Source organism: Apus apus, chromosome 17 (genome assembly GCF_020740795.1).
Source record: "Apus apus isolate bApuApu2 chromosome 17, bApuApu2.pri.cur, whole genome shotgun sequence".
NCBI classification, from domain to species: Eukaryota; Metazoa; Chordata; class Aves; order Apodiformes; family Apodidae; genus Apus; species Apus apus.
The window spans coordinates 3382808-3401411 of NC_067298.1; the positions used below are offsets into that span (position 1 = coordinate 3382808).

The 18604-nt window shown below is 48.4% G+C and overlaps 1 protein-coding gene across 4 annotated transcripts in view; it reads right to left on the reverse strand.

Annotated features, from left to right (window-relative positions):
- Window positions 1–4513: 4513 nt before the first annotated feature.
- Window positions 4514–18604, reverse strand: part of GAS7 (growth arrest specific 7) — a 92843-nt gene continuing 78752 nt past the window's right edge. For all 4 annotated transcript variants that reach the window (XM_051634684.1, XM_051634683.1, XM_051634682.1 and 1 more), the window contains 4 exons: window positions 17452–17575; window positions 15122–15201; window positions 14620–14718; window positions 4514–13612 (listed from right to left, as the gene is read on the reverse strand). In XM_051634684.1, the coding sequence (XP_051490644.1) occupies window positions 13499–13612; window positions 14620–14718; window positions 15122–15201; window positions 17452–17575 (417 nt within the window). In that variant the 3' untranslated portion in view covers window positions 4514–13498. The remainder of the gene's footprint in view (window positions 13613–14619; window positions 14719–15121; window positions 15202–17451; window positions 17576–18604) is intronic.

Sequence of the window (18604 nt, forward strand, 5' to 3'; positions counted from 1 at the left end):
GCTGGGGAGGAGCTGAGGGATGTGGCCACGGCAGCTTGGGGGTCTCTGTAGGTGGGCAGCCTTTGTCTTCGGGCTCTCGTGGGGTCCTTGAGTCTGCCCCCGTGAGGCGGTGCTTTGGGGACGGGGCCTGGGGACACAGCAGGGGGCCCTGGGCTCTGTCCTCCCCTCTGCACGGCTGCCTGTAACCCTGTTCCCCTTTGCCTTCTCTTCCCAGCAGGACAGTGGGACCCAGTGTGCCCCCACCGAGCCCACCACAGTGGATGAGAGCACACAGTGTGAGGACACCCTGGAGACCACCACCCAGAGGAAAAATCCAGGATCTCTAGACCAGGAGAGCATCTGCCATCTCCTCTCTGACCTCCATGGCCAGATGTCCTCCCTGCAGGGCCAAATGTCCTCCCTGCAGGGCCAAGTGTCCTCCCTGCAGGGACAGATGTACTCCCTGCAGGGCCAGATGTCCTCCCTGCAGGGCCAAGTATCCTCCCTGCAGGGCCCAGTGTCCTCCCTGCAGGGACAGATGTCCTCCCTGCAGGGCCTGGCCAGTGACTGGCAGGGCCAGAAGCAGAAGGTGAGCCAGCAGAGGTCCCCAGGGGAGCTGGGGAGATGCTGGGGGGCTTGGGTGGGGAGAGCCAAAGGGCTTCCCCCTTGCTGGGATGAGGTGTGGGGCTGAGCAAGAGGACAGATGAGAAGGGGAGCAGCTTCTCCAAGGTAGAGGCTCTGGGCTGCCCTGGGTGCTCCCCTGCCCAAGCCCCCTCCTACGGGCTCTGCACGGCCCGTGCGCTGCCCTCAGAGCAGGGTCTGAGTTAAGCCCGAGTTCCTGCTGGCACCTGGGGCTTCCCTTGGGAAAGGGATGGAGTTTCTGGGAGGAAGAGCTGGGGCTGAAATGCTGCTCCACTTGCTCTGGGTCCTCCCCACGTTGCCATCAGCAAGTGCTGGTGGATCCAGTCCAACCCTGGTGTTGCTGCACATCTGCCTGTAACCCTGATCCCTTTGCCTTCTCTTCCCAGCAGGGCAGTGGGAGCCAGCTTGTTCCTGCCAAGCCCACCACAGCAGACATGGGCACCCAGTGTAAGGGCATGGAGGAAGCCCTTGTTGGAGTTGAGAATGTCCCCAGTGGGGACACTCCTGGTGCTCCCCAGACAAAGGCAGCTCTTGAGAACAACAGAGAGCTCAGCCACCTCTACGCTGACCTGAGGGAGCAGGTGGCCCAGCTGAAGGCCACCCAAGCAGACCAGGCCAGACCAAAAAAGATGCAGCTGCTCTACCTGGAGAACGGTAGGAGCCCTGGGGGAATAGCGGGGGGGGGGGTTTCCATGGGGACACCCTGGGTCACAGGCTTGTGTTGCTCAGAGCCTGTCTCTGAGCACCCCTCACTGACTGTGTTCCCTTGGACCCCATCTCTAGATCAGGAGAGCAGCCAGCATGTCGTGCACCATCTACTGGGCCAGATGTTCTCCCTGCAGGGCCTGGCCTGGGGCCAGAAGGAGAAGGTGAGAGAGCAGAGGTCCCCAGGGGAGCTGGGGAGATACTGGGGGGGCTTGGGTGGGGAGGGGAGAGCCAAAGGGCTTCCCCCTTGCTGGCTCGGCAGGGTGGTCCTGGCTGGGGTCCTGTCCCCATCCCCTGGCCCCAGTGGATGGCATCATTGAGCCTTCAGAGCCACCCGGGCTTGTTGGCCACATCCATCCCATCTCCCAGCTGATTCCTTCTCCCCTTCCTACAGCTGAACAAGCTGCAGGTGACGGTGGAGAGTGTGCGGCACCAGCAGGAAGAGGTGCAGGCAAAGGCGTCAGGTCCCTCATGGATGAGCTTCCGCAGCAGGAGAAAGACATCAAGGTTGGTGGCTGAAAGGGGCCCACAGGGTCAGAGCATCCTGCAGGCAGAGCCCAGCCTGGGCACCACAAGGGATTGGTCCCCCTGCCAACCTGCTGGCAGCCCTGGGGAGGTTCCAGATGCCTGTCCTGGAGGTTCTGACCAGGGCTGGGGAGGTGGTGGGTGCTGGGCTGGCCAAAGGCAGCTCTGACCCTACGGTGGCATCACGGGCTTCTTTCTGCATTGGAAGGCTCTGTCCCTGTGCATGGAGAGGCTGCGGGAGAAAGCAGACAAGGAGGACCAAGGGAGCCAGGTAAGGATCACCTGCCCTTGCAGCGTCCCCAGCACCTCCTGCCCCTTCAACCCAGCGCCCTGAAGCTGCTCCAGCCCCCCAGCAAGGTAGGGATGAGGCAGGGAGGGAGAGAGGAGGATAAGTGGTGCTGGGAGGGGGTGCTGAGAGTCCCCAAGGCTCCGTGCCTCAGTTTCCCCAGGAAGAGCGGGTGCTGGCAGGGTTGCCTGGTGAGACAGGAATCTCCCCGCGTTCAGCCAGCCGCTCTCTCCTTCCCAGCAGGACGAGCTGAAGCTGCGGGGCCAGGATGGCCACAGGAACAGGGGCCAACAGGACAGGCAGCTGCCTGTGCTCAAGAACGGTATGGCTGGGGCAGACATGTGGGAGGGGGAGTGGGTGAAGGGGACAGTGGGGTGGGCAGGGTGCCCACAGGGGGACAGGTTTTCCCCACTCCGTGTCACCCCTGGCTCCCCCCAGACCGGCTCTCTCTGCTCTCTCCTGCCAGGCTTCCCGAGGGACAAGCCCAGACTGTCCTCAAGGCAGTGGGACACAAGGACAGTGTCAGCCCACGAGGATCGCTCCCAGTCACCGAGGATCCTCCCAAGGATCTTGGACCCTAGGGCCAGATCCATCATCTCGGCAGCCAGGCAGGACTGTGGCCCCCCCCCGGGCAGGCTCTGTGGCACCAGGCAGGACAGCAGCCGTGGCCTTGTTTGGCCTGCCCAGCTGCTGGACCTCGTCCTGGTGCTGCGAGATGTCTGGAGGGTCAGCTTTTGGCCCCTGTGCTGTCCCCGACCGAGCTGGGGCAGCTGCAGGGCCAGGCAGCGTGTGGCATAGCAAGGATCGCTGCTTGCTGAGCAGCTGCCAGTGCCCCCGGGAGGGAGCTGGACCCTCGCCCCCTGACAGCCCCTCTCCCTGTCCCCCGGCCACCCCAGCCCTGCCCCGCGGCCATGGCTGGCACCCAGCGTGAAGGAAGCAGGTTCCAAGGGGGGAGCAGGACCCCCCAGCCCCTGCTCCTCCCGGGCAGTGCAGCCCCAGCCCTGCCCAGTGCCCCTCTGTCTCGTGCCACAGGTCACTTGCAGATGCCCCTTTTCCATCCCGCTCCCGGCCCCGGCTGCCGTCCTTCTCCTCACCCCGCTCCAGGGGGGAAAGCCCAGGAGCTGCCGGCAGCCAGGCAGGACTGGAGGTGCCCGCCAAACCCTCCCGGCCATCCCGGCCACGAGAGGAAAGGCAGGGACTGCGGGCCCGAGGAAAGGGACGCTTTGACCGGGTTTCATTATGTTGAACTAGATTGAAATTAATAAAACATTAATGAAGCTGTTCTTTCCTTGTTGTGTGGATTTATTTTTATGTTTTTTTCTGTAGAGTTCTTTTTTAAAGGAGATTGGTCTGAACACCAACAAAGCCCCCTGTGCCTCCTGCCCCGGGCAGAGCCATGAACGCTCACAGGGAAAGGGGGGGCGTCACCTGGGGAAACCGCGGCCCCAGTTCTGCCGGAAAGGAGGGGAGCTCGGGGTGAGGGGGGCTCTGCGCGAGAAGCAGAGAATCTGGGAAGGCAGAGGCTTCGCTCCGGGATCTGCAACAAGCGTCAGGGAGACCCAGAGCCAGGGGGTCCCAGCCGCCCCGTGCCCCCCATCCCGGGTGCCCACAGCTGCCTCCAGCAGCTGCTCTTCTTCCTTATTCCCCCTTCGCCTCCTGCCCTGCTGCAGGGATGCCGGGGGGCAGCAGGGAAAGCCCTTCCACCCGGCAGCTCCTCTGCGCTCCTGCTCCCTTCTCCCTGGGCTGAGAGACACCAGCGACGTTTATCTATCACGGCTTTCAATTACAAGTGCAAGGGAGAAGAGCAGCGGAGGCTGTGGCGGGCTCCCCCCTCAGCAGCGGGTTCCCCCTCCCAGCCCCAGCACCCCCAGCCCAGCGCTGCGGGACCTGAGGGGAAGCGGCCCAAGATGGCGCCGGGCGGGGCTGCGCGGAGAGCCCGGCCGGTCCCGCTGAGGGCGGCGCTGATTGGCTGAGGGGGCCGTGGGCGGGGCCTGCGCCGCGGCAACCGGCCCCGCAGGGCGGGAAAAGGGCGGGAAGGGGGGGGGGGTCCGGCTGGGCTGGCGGCCCCGCACCCTGAGGAGACTTGAGCCCTGAACAGTCTCCCAAGGGAAGTGGTGGGTTCTCCCAGGTTTATGTCTCAGCCTGACAGGGTGCTGAGACAGGGTACTATAGCAGTACCTAGACAAGTCGGACCAGGTCCATCCTTGAGGTGCCCTCCACCCTGGCATCCTAGGATTCCCTGATGCCAACTCAAGCTGCATGAAGCTGGTGCCAACAAAGCAGCACGCCTGCACAGGGTGCCCAAAGCGGCCCTTGGTGATAACTGCATCCAAAAGGGGTGTGCCTTGGAAAGAAAAAGCAGCTGGATAAAGGTAATTCCATTCTCCATGTGTCTCTGTACATTTTATTTTACAGAAGATGAGATGAGCACTGTGGTGCATATAAACTTGCAGAACAATATAGGAAAATACAGTTTAACCATATGAAATTGTTTTACAGTCAAGACAGAAAAAAATTATGTATAGGAAATGCCTTCAGCACTGAAGGACAAGATCCACAGCTGACATAAAAGTAGCTTCCACTGAACTCTGCCAGTTTACCCGAGCTGAAGATCTGCCCCTTAAATCTTTCCTGCATTCGACTTCTTAAGTTTAGTAAGTGATTCCTTCATGTACCCTCATGGAACAAAAGCCATCCTGTAAGTTGCACAATGATCCAAAATTTCCTAGTTACCCAGACAGAGGCTGCATGATACATAAACTATTTAAAGGGTCTATTCAGCCAAAATTTGTGGGAAGTTATAAAATTTTGGTTAAACATCTTTAAAAATAAGTCATTAGTACTGGCAAAAGACAACTTTCCTAGAAATTTAGAAGTACTTAGCAAAAGTTACACAATAATAAGAAGCAACTTCTAGTAGAAAACTCTGTTCTAGTGTTTTGACTGGTGACCTGGCCCACCTGTGAATCCCTGCTTAGTGGATTTTTCACACTGTCTTGGGCTGCTGAAAGAAAGGAGGTGGAAAAAAAAACACTCGTCCAATACCAGGACCTGCTTTTTTTCTTATTAGATCAAGGTTGCTGTTCCTAAAGAGTGCTTTTGACCTGTTGGAGTTAAAGAGTATTAAATGGACACCCAAATTCTTTCAGCTCTTCTGAAAATCTCAGTCATCACATTAAAAAAAAAAAATAAATCCAGAAGAACAAGGGATTTCAGGTCAAAAGTTCTCAAATTCAAATGACTAAGATTGCCATGTCATCCAGATGCGAGATCCCAGAAATCACTATTCAGCTTTAGACTTCCAGTCCCAGAAATTACTTCTCAGGAACTGCTTTTAAAAAAAAGACTCCAGTCTGTAGTTTTACACAACACAGGCCTACGTAGGCCCCAAATACCACTTACCCACCTATTTTTATGCAGAATTATTCTACTGAGACCCCTGTACTGAAGGATCTGTCAGACGATTAGGTGAGCAACACTTCATTCATACAGTTGCTTCTAAGTCTTACATTTCCTACTCCATTTTCAGCATTGAGAATTTAGGATGGCTGTGCTGGATGGCACGTGGTCAGTGAGACAAAGGCAGGTCTGCTGGAGATGGGGATGTCCTAAAAGAGTTCACAGGGCAGAGCAAGGAAGGAGGGCTGAGAATCCTGCACAGATCAGTGCAGTTTTTGGAAATCTGTAGGGTGAACCTGTGCATTTTACATGCTTGTAGCAGATACAATTTAAAGAGGCACTTCAAGGGGAACTGCTAGCAGGGTTTTAGTAGGGTTGTGATACCAGCCATTACTCAGTTACTTGTTAAATCAGTAGCCCTGAAAGACTGCACATATTCAAAAATATAGTCTTGTCCACTCACTGAACCTGAATATAGCAGCTGAAAAGCTTTTTGTTCTGAATATCCACTGAGTTTGTCTCTTACAGCACACCTGAAATAGTTCAACTTATTGTTGAGGGCATTTCTTTCTTTCTGTAATAATTAAGTGGTCAACCCAAAACTCATTTTTTATTAGTCTATGAAAAGTTTTATCCATGTACAATTCTTAGAATCAGGTGCATCATTAATCATGGGAGGTTTCTGCCTTGAGGAATGTATGGGATTGGAAATTAAAGTTAAATTGTGCTCTGTGTTGGTCCCTTCAGAAAAAATGTCCCAGAATGAAAAAAAAAAAAAAAAGTGATTAGCACAAAAAAAAAAAGGAGTTATTACATTTCCAAAGCTGGTGGCTGATAAAAAAAATATCCAAAATGAAACCAAAAATAACCCCTTCAAAAAGCACGCACTTCCCAACTCTCAGAAAATATCCAAAAGCATGAAGTTTGGTCAACACATGAAAGCAACAGAATCCTTTCATGAAAATTCAGAATTAAAGATCCTGCAAACAGGTGTATCTCAGAGAGGGAGGGCTGGCTGCACCGAGAGTGAAGAGGAACAAGTAAGAATTGAAAGATGTACGTGTCTATGAAAAAGACCTACTCTAAGACAAAGCAATGACAATTATTTATGTAATAGTGCTTCTCAGAAAAAAAGCCAAGGAGGTGCTGACAGGACAGGCTTCATCACCATCATGCAACAGAAAGGTTGGGTGCTCCAAGCTCAGTTCAGTCCAAGGATGCAGAACACCACAGTGCTGCCCAAGGCCAAAACCATTCTGCTTTCACCTGGTGCTGCCACATGTCAGTGTCCTGCTGGCACAACCAGGTGCTGGTTGGAAAGCCCTGTATCAGTAGATACAAGGGAATGTTTCAGAATGATTTTTGTGTGCTAAGCAAAATTTGGAGAGTGATGAGCCCTTTACTGGACACATCATGGTCTGAGGGAGATGAGTGTCTCCTGTTGAGAAGCAAAAGTGCCACTGGGGTAGCTAAGTATCTTCCTGCCCCATGTGTCTGCTTTTAATGTGAATCTGCCTGTGACTACTGCCCACCTGGGTAAGTGAAATGTGCCCAGCAGGCTCCTCTGGTAAAATGTCAGACATCTCTGCTGTGCCAAGGACGCTCATCAGCCCTTCCCAACCACTGTGAGAGCACAGGAGGAACGTGAGAGCCCTTCCCAGCAACACCTCAGCAACCTCTGGGACCTCATCCTCGTATTTCAACACATGCTGGGTAGCCAAAGGCCTACAAACTTTCCAGAAAGCTCTACAATCAGGAAAACTCATTATTTTGAAATTTTTTTGGACAGTCTTTTGAAGATCTAGTTTTCACAAAATAGAAATGTAAGGGTGACCAGGACTGCTTCCAGGACAGCAGACTCTGAGTGCCACCCCTGGGAGCACAGCCCCTGCAGGCTGCACGAGTGCAGAAGAGCACACTAACTACTATCAAATAGCAAATGGGCTTTCAAATCAGAAGGAAACAATCAACTGATCACACCAAGAAGTCACATCTACTCATTCCAGGGGGACCTTCAAGGTGCTGGTCTGGATTTCTTAAGGTGCTTGATAGTGAAGGACCCACCTAGGAAAGCAGTGCTCTTCTCCCTGTGTGTGACTGAAGAAATAGATGGGCAGAGCTACTTTTTCACTTAATTTTGGACTTTACAGCTGCATCAGAGGGTGAGCTGGAGGCCCGTGCTCCAGAGCTGCACTCCTACCACAGCCTGACACTGGGTCACTCGTGCAGCTGCTGGGAACTGCATGTCTAGCAGTAAGGTCCTATACATTAAGAATATGAGGTTCTCATTTCTTAATCTTTACCTTATACTCAATGACTACAGAAAAAAAGAGGCTTGTGCATTTGTTAGCTTGATTTTGAAGGTCTCTTACCACCTACATGATCCCTGTTGTGTCCCAAGAATCTCTGAGGGCCAAGCACTTCCAAAGATCAGGTGAAAACAACAGTGCACGTTTCTACATAAAGAGTCCATCTTGGAGCAAATATTTAAATTATGACATTAAAAGCAAGGACAAATGTAAAGAGGTTCTGAGAAGGTCTGAGAAATTATGACTGCTACTGAGAATGTGAGTTTCCTGTGAATGCTTTAGAGAAAAATCCTGTTAGAAAAAACAAAACATCAAGAAAAAAAAAAGGGGCAATCTGAGTGCAGTTCACTACCACATGACAGCTATACACACTGACTTACAGCATGGGGCTGTCAGTTCAATAAATGCAGCTAATTCTGCAACACAAAACTGCTCAGATGCATTAACCAGAGTCCAAGTTTGCATGAAAGGAAGAACAACTTCAGTGTTTACTGTAACTGCAACACGAGGGGGAGCACAGTGACCCCACAGCAGCTCAGACAGGGCTGCAGAGAGGGAAAAGCATTCCAGAAACATACCAGGGATTTCTATCTGACTTCCACTGTTGGTACAGTATTTTAACATTTTTAAAAAAATAAATTAAACCTTTCTCTAAAGATCCCAGAGTCAAATAATGAAACAACATTCACATAAGGGAACAACTGATGTGATGAACAGACGTGAGTTACAGATTTGAGTAAATCTGAAGCAGTTCGGAAATCTGAGAATTAAGCCTTTTTGGATGTTGCTCTATGAAAGCAACAGGGATCTTACTAGTAATGGGAGAAGATTCACTTGGCCCATGTGGTAAAGGACTCATTGCCTTCAGCTCATTCACTCCAACAGGAATCAGCCAACAGCACTGGATCCAGAATGAGTTCTGTTAGGAAAGAAGACCTTAGAGGAAGACTTCCAACCAACAAGGACTCTCTGTTGAGTATACTGTGCCAGGAGATGGCTTGAAGACAGAGGTGTACTAGTATGGATGATGAAGAAAATCCTCTAATTCTGTAGGGCAGCTGAGGTTACAGGTGGTAAGCACCTCTCCAGCTCTAGCACTGGAGTCAGGACACCCAACAGATTCAAAGCTGTGGGAAATCATGAAGCCATTTAGCTCAGACAAGGGCCAAAAGTCTGGCTGAAGCAGAGATCACCAGGGAGCCACAGGACAGCACAGCATGAGTATGTGACAGCATCACTTGGACAGAGGGAGCTCTGCAGGAGCAGCAGACTCCTGAAATACAGGCAGCTTCAAGAAAGACCTGGGCAAGCAGAGCTACCAGGCAAGAACCAGAGGCAAATCCCCACTAATTGTATCTCTTGAGGTGAAAGCAACAGCACTAATGGAAACTCACCTTCTGCTCTGTAACCACAGAGCTGTATGAAGATGTAAGACAGCCTTGTTGCTCAACAAGACTGCTACCTGTAGTGACTAAAATACTAAAAACTTCCATCAAGTATGTGAGCCCACCTGCCAGATCAAAGGAGGTGACCCTTAAGCTCAGTACCTATGGAGGCAAGAGACTTTGCTATTCCTATGAATCAGTTTCATTGCAACATGATCATTGTTTTCACATTTTAACAAAGCAAAGCTTTATCTTGGCTCTGAAGATACTTATGAGGAAAATCTGGGTTCAGAAGCATTTCTGCAACTCAATGAAAGGTGAACAGAGCAATGGTGAAACTCCTGAAGTTACCTTGTTGGGAAAGAATACAAGGCCAGGTATCAACCCCCCCATTTTAAAAACGTGCCACTTCCTCCTTTGAAGATACTGTCTATTCAGAAGCAGAAGAGCTCCAGCATTCCCTGACCTTAAAGGCATCACACTGTCCAGGATTCATCAGGCAGGAAAGTGACTGAGCCAGGAACACTGATCCCAGTGTCTGCAGTGCTGTATCACAAGGACTATCATCTTTTGCAGGAAATCAACTGGAAACTGTCTACAAGCAACAGCAAAACTTCTCTAGTTGTGGAGGAAGCATCTCACCCATTGCAGAGCAGCCCCACACAAGAGTTTGCTGGGCCTGGTAAGACAAACAACCCAGCTCCAAAAGTGCTCTCCTCAGATTACTGAAATAAAAAAGAGATACAGACTCCATGCCAGGAGAATTATTGCTCTGTGCAGTTCACACATTCCTGCAACATTTCAAATGGATGATAAACTAGTAGTAGGAAAACTGTCTGGGGAAAGAAAAAAGGGAGGGGGGTACTTATCAGAAAATGCAACTAAGAATTGAGAACATCTTAAATACACCTTAGTAGAGGAGCCAAAATATATTTCAGTCCTCAGAGAAACCTGCGCTAATAGACATTATTTCCTGTCCAAAATAAGATAAAATGATGAACACCTTTAAAGAAAAAGAAAGTGCAATTTGAACAGATTATTTTCTAAGGAGAGTACTGTATAAAGTGCACAAGTAGCATGGTTTTGCAAGGGAAACAAGAATGGGGTGAGGTGTCATCAAGATTGCTCATTTTAATTTACAATTTACATTTTAATTTAGATTACAGAGATTGACCTGCCATGCAGCTCTTAAGTACTCCAGTTATTTTTGGCCACTGAAGTTTTGAAATCTCACCCTGTACCTGTGGTTTAAAGAAAAAAAACATAGAAAAATTAAATGCCTGTTCACAAATATGCTCCAAAGTGCATGGTAGAAATAGGAAAATAAACACAGGTATGCAAAATAAAAAAGAAACAGGACAGAGAATGAATCAATAGAAGACTGAAAAAGAGAGATCATAATGAAATTTCCCTGCTTGAGCAGCAGCAGAGAAGTCTGGAGAAGCTTGTCTACCCAGAGCTACATGAGGCTTAGGCAAACCATGTTCCATTTGTATTGCAGTGGCTTTTCTGGGAACTGAAGAGAGGCCCCACAAGAGTGTGCTGGATGCTTGAGCACTGGAAATAAAAGAGTAGTCACAAAGTCAGATGTGTGAAGTGGAAGAGCAGCACAGGAGGTGTCACACCAGGACAGTGATGCTGTGCATGCAGTGGTTGTGCCACAGCACATGCCAACACACAAAGGGTTATAAAGGTTGATGTTGCAATAGACAAGTGGGTCGTGGAGGCATCTGCAAGACAGAAATGAATCTAAACTGGTAGAGATGGCTGAGAAAAAGGGAATAGGAAAATGCAACAGAATTCGGTTTGAAATGACAAACCAGAAAAATAATCACTGCAGCCATATTAAAAATGCATTTCAGAGAAGACGTCTGTGTGTGTCAGCTTGTATTTGTTAAGGGGAATTACCAATGATCTGGATGAGGGGATTGACAGCACCCTCAGTAAGTTTGCAGACTACACCAAACTGGGGGGAGTGTTGATCTGCCCGAGGGTAGGAGGCTCTGCAGAGGATCTGGACAGGCTGGATGGATGGGCTGAGGTTCAACAAGGCCAAGTCTGGGTCCTGCACCTGGGTCACAACAACCCCAGGCAACGCTCCAGGCTTGGGGAAGAGGGGCTGGAAAGTGCCCAGAGGAAAAGGACCTGGGGATGTTGATTGACAGTGGCTGAATATGAGCCAGGGTGTGCCCAGGTGGCCAAGAAGACCACCAGCATCCTGGCTTGTACCAACACTGGTGTGGCCAGCAGGAGCAGTGCAGGGATTGTCCCCCTGTGCTGGCCCTGGGGAAGGGGCACCTGGAATCCTGGGGTCAGTTCTGGGCCCCTCAGGACAAGAAGGACATGGAGGGGCTGGAGAGTGTTCAGAGAAGGGCAAGGGAGCTGTGGAAGGGGCTGGAGCACAAGTCTGAGGAGGAGCAGCTGAGGGAGCTGGGGGTGTCCAGCCTAGAGACGAGGAGGTGAGGGGAGACCTGCTGGCTCTGCAACTGCCTGAGAGAAGGTTGAAGCTGGGAGGGTTGGTCTTTTCTCCCAAGGAACAAGTGATAGAACAAGAGGGAATGGCCTCAAGTTGTGCCAGGGGAGGTTTAGACTGAATATTGGGAATAATTTCTTCACCAAAAGGATTGTCAGCCCTGGCATAGGCTGCCCAGGGAGGTGCTAGAGTCCCCATCCCTGGATGTGGAGCTGAGGACAGGGGTTACTGGTGGCCTTGGCAGTGCTGGCTTAATGGTTGGTCCTGATGATCTTAAAGGTCTCTTCTAATGAAAACTAATTCTATGATTCTATGAATACTCTCAGTGATCTAATTACAGCATTTTGAGGCAGGTGAACAAAAACCTAGAATAGCAGTAGAACAAAAGAAGGATGCAATGTTGATGCTGAGGAAAAAAGAATAGTAACAAAGTGGAGTAAAACTGTGGATCAAATGAAATAATATGGTTTGGGAATCTTTAGATAACAACACAGTAAACACTGAGAAAAAGGCCACAGTGGTGAGAATCAAGGTTTCTGCTGGATCTAAAGAAATCTTGGCACAGTATGAAATGCTGAAAAATATACTAACAGTAACACTGCATAATCAATCAGAAATAATAGCAGGAGAAGGAAATGAATACCTTTTCAAAACCGGTCTCCAAACCATATAACACTGTGTGTCAAGAGCAGTGCTGAATTTTTGGTAGTTTGTGGTAATGGCAACAAAAGAAAAAGCAAAGGAGAAGAACCTGATGGTGACAAAGTGCTGGGCACCCACATCTACATTTAATGAAATGTAGCATCACAGATTCGTGGCACCTTTGAACATCAGGCTCTAAAAAGATAAACCCCACAATTCAGCCCAACAAACTGGGTAATTAAAGATATCTAAAGGCTGTGATATTCACCTGAAGGAACCAACATAAGACAATAAACCTGGATCTCAAACAAAACATTAGCAGACTGTCTTTAAGGGGATTCTGTGAGAAAACATCTTGCATAAGCAGGAAAGGTTTTGAACGTATCATTTATTTCTATAACCTCTTTCTGTCATTGAGGGCACTCAGACAGCTCATGAGGTAGGTAGAAGCACAACCAAGTCTTTCCTGATAAACAACGGTGATGGTAACACCTTCAACCCTATTGATTGGCCTAGAACAGAAATCTTGATGATAATGGGTTTATGTATCCCTGAGAGGGAGTATAAAACAGGAAGAACAGGGGTCTTCCCCATAGATTTTGGGAGAACTGTGTTGTGAAATAAATGTGTCTGTAGAACACTGCTGAGAGATAAGCATGTTTTATAGATGGGGGAGCCAGGAAAGTTAATTGACTTGCCTGTGGCCATGAAAGCAGTCAGTGACAGACCTGGGATTCATGATCAGGACTTCCTTGCCTCCTGCATCATGTTCAAACTGTTATCTACTTGCTGGCCAGAGGCTCACTGCATGGTTGTTCTAACATAGTGTATAAAGATAGTCATGCAAGGGATGTAGCACAAAGTCACTGAAGAACAGAGCTCTCTCTGTACCAGAAAGCAGGTTTCTTCTGGAAGCTGCGTGCAATTGGGAACCTCTGGTGGGAAGCACACATCTGGTTTCTTCACCCTGGAATGTCTGGTGCTTAAGGCTTAGCACAACGAGGACTAAATGTAACAGAGATAGCCTGTACAGGCATAAATTACAAGGTGTCTGGCAGTGGAACAACCTTTTCCCTGTACTCTTCTGACCCTTAAAAAACAAACATTAGCCTGGTTAAGTCAGTGGACTCATCACATACAACTATAGATCAGTCTATATTTCCATGTCCACAGGTCGGATATCTCCAGTTTTGTGTTCTTTTACCCACAGTTCCCTGTCTTTGGCAGGATCCACTTTCCGAAGCAACTGATCCACGAGCTCTACTGTCTAAAACAAACAGAAGAAGAATCAAAATGTCAAGGGTGCATTTCAAGCAGGGACAGTCATTGTTCTGAAGTGACCAGCAGCTACAGGCACATCTACGTTGCATTTGCAGACAAGTGAGAGCTGCACGTAGGCAAGATCTGGTGGACAACAGGCAGCTCTGAATGTGAAACCTCACAGGGGGAAGCAGAGGAGAGACAGACTTTTAACATCAAGCACTGACAGGTTTCCTGTGCCAGGCATTGGCCAGTCAGACTCTGACTCCTGTCCAGCCTGAGTCTGGCCCTGCAGGTGCTGAGGAGGAGGTGTGGGCAGCCCTCTCATGGAGCTGCCTCTGAGGTAGGGGCCTCTCTGGGAGCAGCCAGAGTCTGGGTGCCATCCCAGCTGGTTAGCAAGCTCTCACCTAGTTCACTGAGGTCAAAGGGTGTGTTTAATTTCCATTTATGTGCCACTGCACAGATATGAAACACATATACCAGTGCATGGTACTTATCTATGTATATGTGTGTGTCTTTTGTGCAACTGTATAGAATTCAATTACTTAATTGATAATTAACTCTAACAGGCACTGAGAGAGAAAGGCTGGACAGAGTGTGTCCCTCGTCCTCAAATGCTTCCTTTTCACTGCACATGCCTCTTACTTTAGTATTTGAGGACCAGCCAGTCTTATAATAAGAAAAAAATACATATACTCCCTTCCCCAACAGTGAAACTATTCACCATCTTCCTCGGTAGGAAGAGATGGCCTGAAGGGGCAGTGCATGATGCTGGCAGAGCTCAGAATGGCTCATGCTGGCCCAGTGTTAATCAATTCACTGTGGTCCCCCTCCCCACCCCGAAAAAGCTGTGATCCAGCAGTGTGAGATGTCCCCAGGCTGAGCTCAGAGCTCCTGGAGGAGCAGGACAGGAGGTGGCAGCACACTGCTACTGCAGGCTGACCACGGCAAGGCACGTCCTGCTCAGCTGAAGTGCAGCAAAGACCAAAGGGACTGAACAAAAAGCAGACTTACACTTTGGTTGAACATGTCTGTCTCGTGCCTCAGCTGGGTGTACTGGCAAAGGTGCTGCCGGATCATCTCGACCCTCTCAACCTCTAACCTCTCAAGCTCCTGGACACCAAAAGAAAAACAAGTCCATATTTTTTTTTGGAAGCTGAGATTGAAGGCCCAGAGAAGGGATGACACACGAAATGTTTTCAGTCAGAGTGACACTATCCCAGGGTCATACTTTGGAGCTGAACTCTCTGGTTGTACAGCCCTCTGATTTGCAGAGAATCAGAGACAGCAAGCAACAGAATTCACTGCAGCCTAACAACAGAAAACAAGGTTTAATGCCTTTTGCAAAGAAACAATTATTTCTTCTTTCTCCTGATGATACGAGGTTTTTTTAGAACTGAGAAAGGGAATATTATCATGCAGTTTTTCCCATTGCTTTCCACTGTAACTAGCTATGAGTCAGGAATGTTGCACACTCTAACAATATTACCCATGTAAGATCTTACACAGTACATACCAGAGTGGTGGTCACCATTTCTTCAAACCACTTGGACTGGGCTTGATTGTAAAGATCCACGCAGCGCATCAGGTCATCTCCTGAAAAGCTCAAGACAGCAACAGATTAGTCTTCCCCAGCCAATGTTGTGGAGCTTAGAAGGAAAAAGCAGTTCAGGTTCTGTAGGCAGACCCAGAGGGTTTGAAGGTCAGCCCTGGTGGAGAGGAAGGCAGTTCTGTGGCACTGAATTTGTTAAGTGCACCAAAATTTCAACAAAGTATATGCAGTCCGTGTGTGGTAAAAGATCAGGTGACTGTGTGAGAAAGGATGATGGGGAAATACAAGGAAAATGTGAACATTAAGTAACATTTTACAAAATGCACAGAGCTATGACATCAAGTTATTTCAGAGAAGGACAAAAATGGTCACAGACAGAAAGTTGTACCTGAAAAATAAAATAACCAAAATGAGGAAATCAATAATAATGAGTTATTGAGCTGCAGGGCAGCACTCTGCAGGTGAGACTGCATTCTACAAGGAGGGTTTAAAACAGAAGCAAAGCTCAAGCTTTCTGAGAACAAGAGATGCTCAATTGCAACCTCAAACCCAGCTGCACACTTGTGCATTCTCAAGCCTCTGAAAATGCACAATTCCAGTCGAGCTCTTGGCTTCTTCCTGTGTTCAGGGCAGTAACACAATGAATGACCTGTGATTATTTCAGTTTTTTGTTTTGTTGCAGGATTCTGCTCTGACAGAGAGGGTGCTGCTTTCCAGCCAGTGAAGTTGTCTTCTTTAAAGGAAACTCAGTTATGCTGTTGCTAATGGTTTAATGCCTAGGTCCTGGGTTCAAATCCATCCTGTTCTTTTATGTGCAAAAAGGTCTTTATACATAAACCGGGGACAAATAAAGCTTTAAGAACAGGATGCCATTAACCAATAAAGTGTCAAAGAAGTAAATGCATCTGGAAGTCTCTCATGGACTTACAACTTGAGGTAGCAACCAAACTCTATGAAAAAAACAGGATTCAGTGCTGAATTTAGGGCTCCTGCATCCTAGCAGGCTCCTCTGGTTTGGGGTTATCCTCCACTCATCCAGGTGGGTCTGAGCAGGAACATAAAAGCCATGAAATGCATGAAAAATCCATGGGAGTGGAAAGCAAAGATATCAGTAACTGGTGGGATGGTAGGAGCACTCTGGTCTAGAGCTCCCTCTCCTACTGTGCACTTGCAGCAGGCCTCATCTCAAAGCCCCATCACTAGATGCTGCTGCTGTGCACACCACAAGCACGCAGCTGGGCAGCACTGCCTGGTCAGGGCAGGTCTTTCCCCACCACACCAGAACTGTGGCACAAAGTGGGGGAGGCACACACCAAGCTCTGAGTTACTCCCCTGTGATCTTCAGCTCTCCCTTGCTTGTTGAACAAATACTTATTAGAAACAATTTCTAAGGACCCCAGAGAACACAGAGAGGTTGTGAATTTGCAGACAGATAAAGAGCATCTCTCATGGAGTCTCCTGTCACTAGCATGCAACTTTCGTTTCTCTTCAAATGGTTGTTTATACACATCATCACACTGAGAAGGACCTTCTCAGTCTCTTTAAAACCCAGCCAGGCTATCCTGAAGTTTCAAAAGCCTCAGAACTCTGAAGGACCACTCTGCCAAGGAATGGACCTATAAAGGGATGAAACACAGAAGCTCTTAGTTAAAATATATTTTCAGCAAAGGTACTAACAGAGCTGCAAATACCAGCTGTGTAGATCTCAAGGATGACAGTTCCTGATGGATCCTGTAGAAGCCATTTGAGCCTCTGTCAAACATGCAGAGGTCACATCAAATAGCTGTGTCCTCAGTACAGTACATCACACACTACTATATTCTCAGTATTCCTTGAACAGAAATAATTTTAATCACCAAGCAGTGGTGGAAAAAAGACAAAAAGTTCACTTTAAAGGAAAAAGTCAGCAACAGGGAGCATAAGAGGCAACCACATAGTTGTGAGTGCACCAAGGAAAAAAACTATGATTTAAGGAAGAAAGATCCTCAGCTGAGCTTCTTTGAATCTGACTTTGAAAGTTTTACTTGTAGTTACCTCAGCATATTTTCACAAGACAGAAGGACAATTCATCCTCCTTTTACCTTCTCACCCTCGTTATAAAAATCATAATTTTTGACGTCTGACTTGGAAAAACCAGGCTTGTTTCTTTAGAGAATTCAATACCAAAGAGATTTGTGGCACAGTTCACTTTGACTTGTAGCTACAGTATTAGAAACCCAGCAAGAGGGGGGTGGACAGGCAGCTGCACCCCGTGGTGCTCCCGTGGGGTGTGCTCAGCCCCACGACACACTCACCTGCCTGCGTGGACTTCCGTCTCGCCTTCTTTATCTCCTCTTCTGTCTTGTTGCTGAGCTTCACCTCTAGCTGCTGTGTTTTCATTTCCAGATCCTTCTGTCTCTCTGTCAAGGCTTTCCGGGCCTTGGAGTAATTAAAGAAGAGTCACATGTTTTAGAGGAAAAGAGCTGCCAGCTGCTTTCAGCCATCTATGACTCCCTCACACAAGTATCTGTCAGTAAGAAGTCATGGACTCTGCGTAAAACTGGGTCCTAACTGGGATTTGAGTTCTTTGGTCACCATGTGGTGTTCAAAGAAGTGTCCTACCACCGTAGAGAAGCTGTCACCAACCCACCACAAAAGCACCTGAACTCTTAGATCCTTAGAAAGACACAGCAGAAAAGGCATCATCAGACTTCCATGTTTCTTAGTAACGTTCTCACTTTTTTTCTGGAAGGGGAGATGAAGCTTCTTTGAAATGTCTTCACCAGCATCACCAAGATGCTTCTTGTATTTGCTTTTCTTAGGATCTAAACTGTTAAAATATTTTCAAGTATCTTACAACATTTATTTTTAAGTACCTTCTGGATTCACCACCAGACACTAACAACAGGATCTTCTAGACATATTTCAGAAAAGCTAATTCAGGTTCATGACAACAGCAGTTTGTACTGTAGAAATAAGGAATCTAATACCTGGTTACAATTTATTATTTAAATTAAAGTTTTTCAGGCTTTTAAAACCTGATTTGTCAGTATCATGACTGAACTAATACAGGGAAATTAGTAAAGTGTCTCAACAAACAAACATCATTACCACATATGTGTGCTGTCACCTCATTTGCTGAGGTTGTCTAAATATATAAAATAAAGATAACTTGTTTTGTAAGGACTTGTTATAATAAAAAATCAGTATGGCTTGGGTTGGAAGGGACCTTAAGGATCATCAGATTCCACCCCCTCTGCATGGGCAGGGACACCTCCCACCAGCCCAGGTTGCTCCAAGCCCCATCCAACCTGCCCTTCAACACTGCCAGGGATGGGGCAGCCACAGCTTCCCTGGGCAACCTGGGCCAGGGTCTCACCACCCTCACAGCAAAGAATTTCTTCTAGCTCATCTCAATTTCTTCCTTTTCAGTTGAGACCATTTCTCCTCATCCCTCTCTGCCCTTGT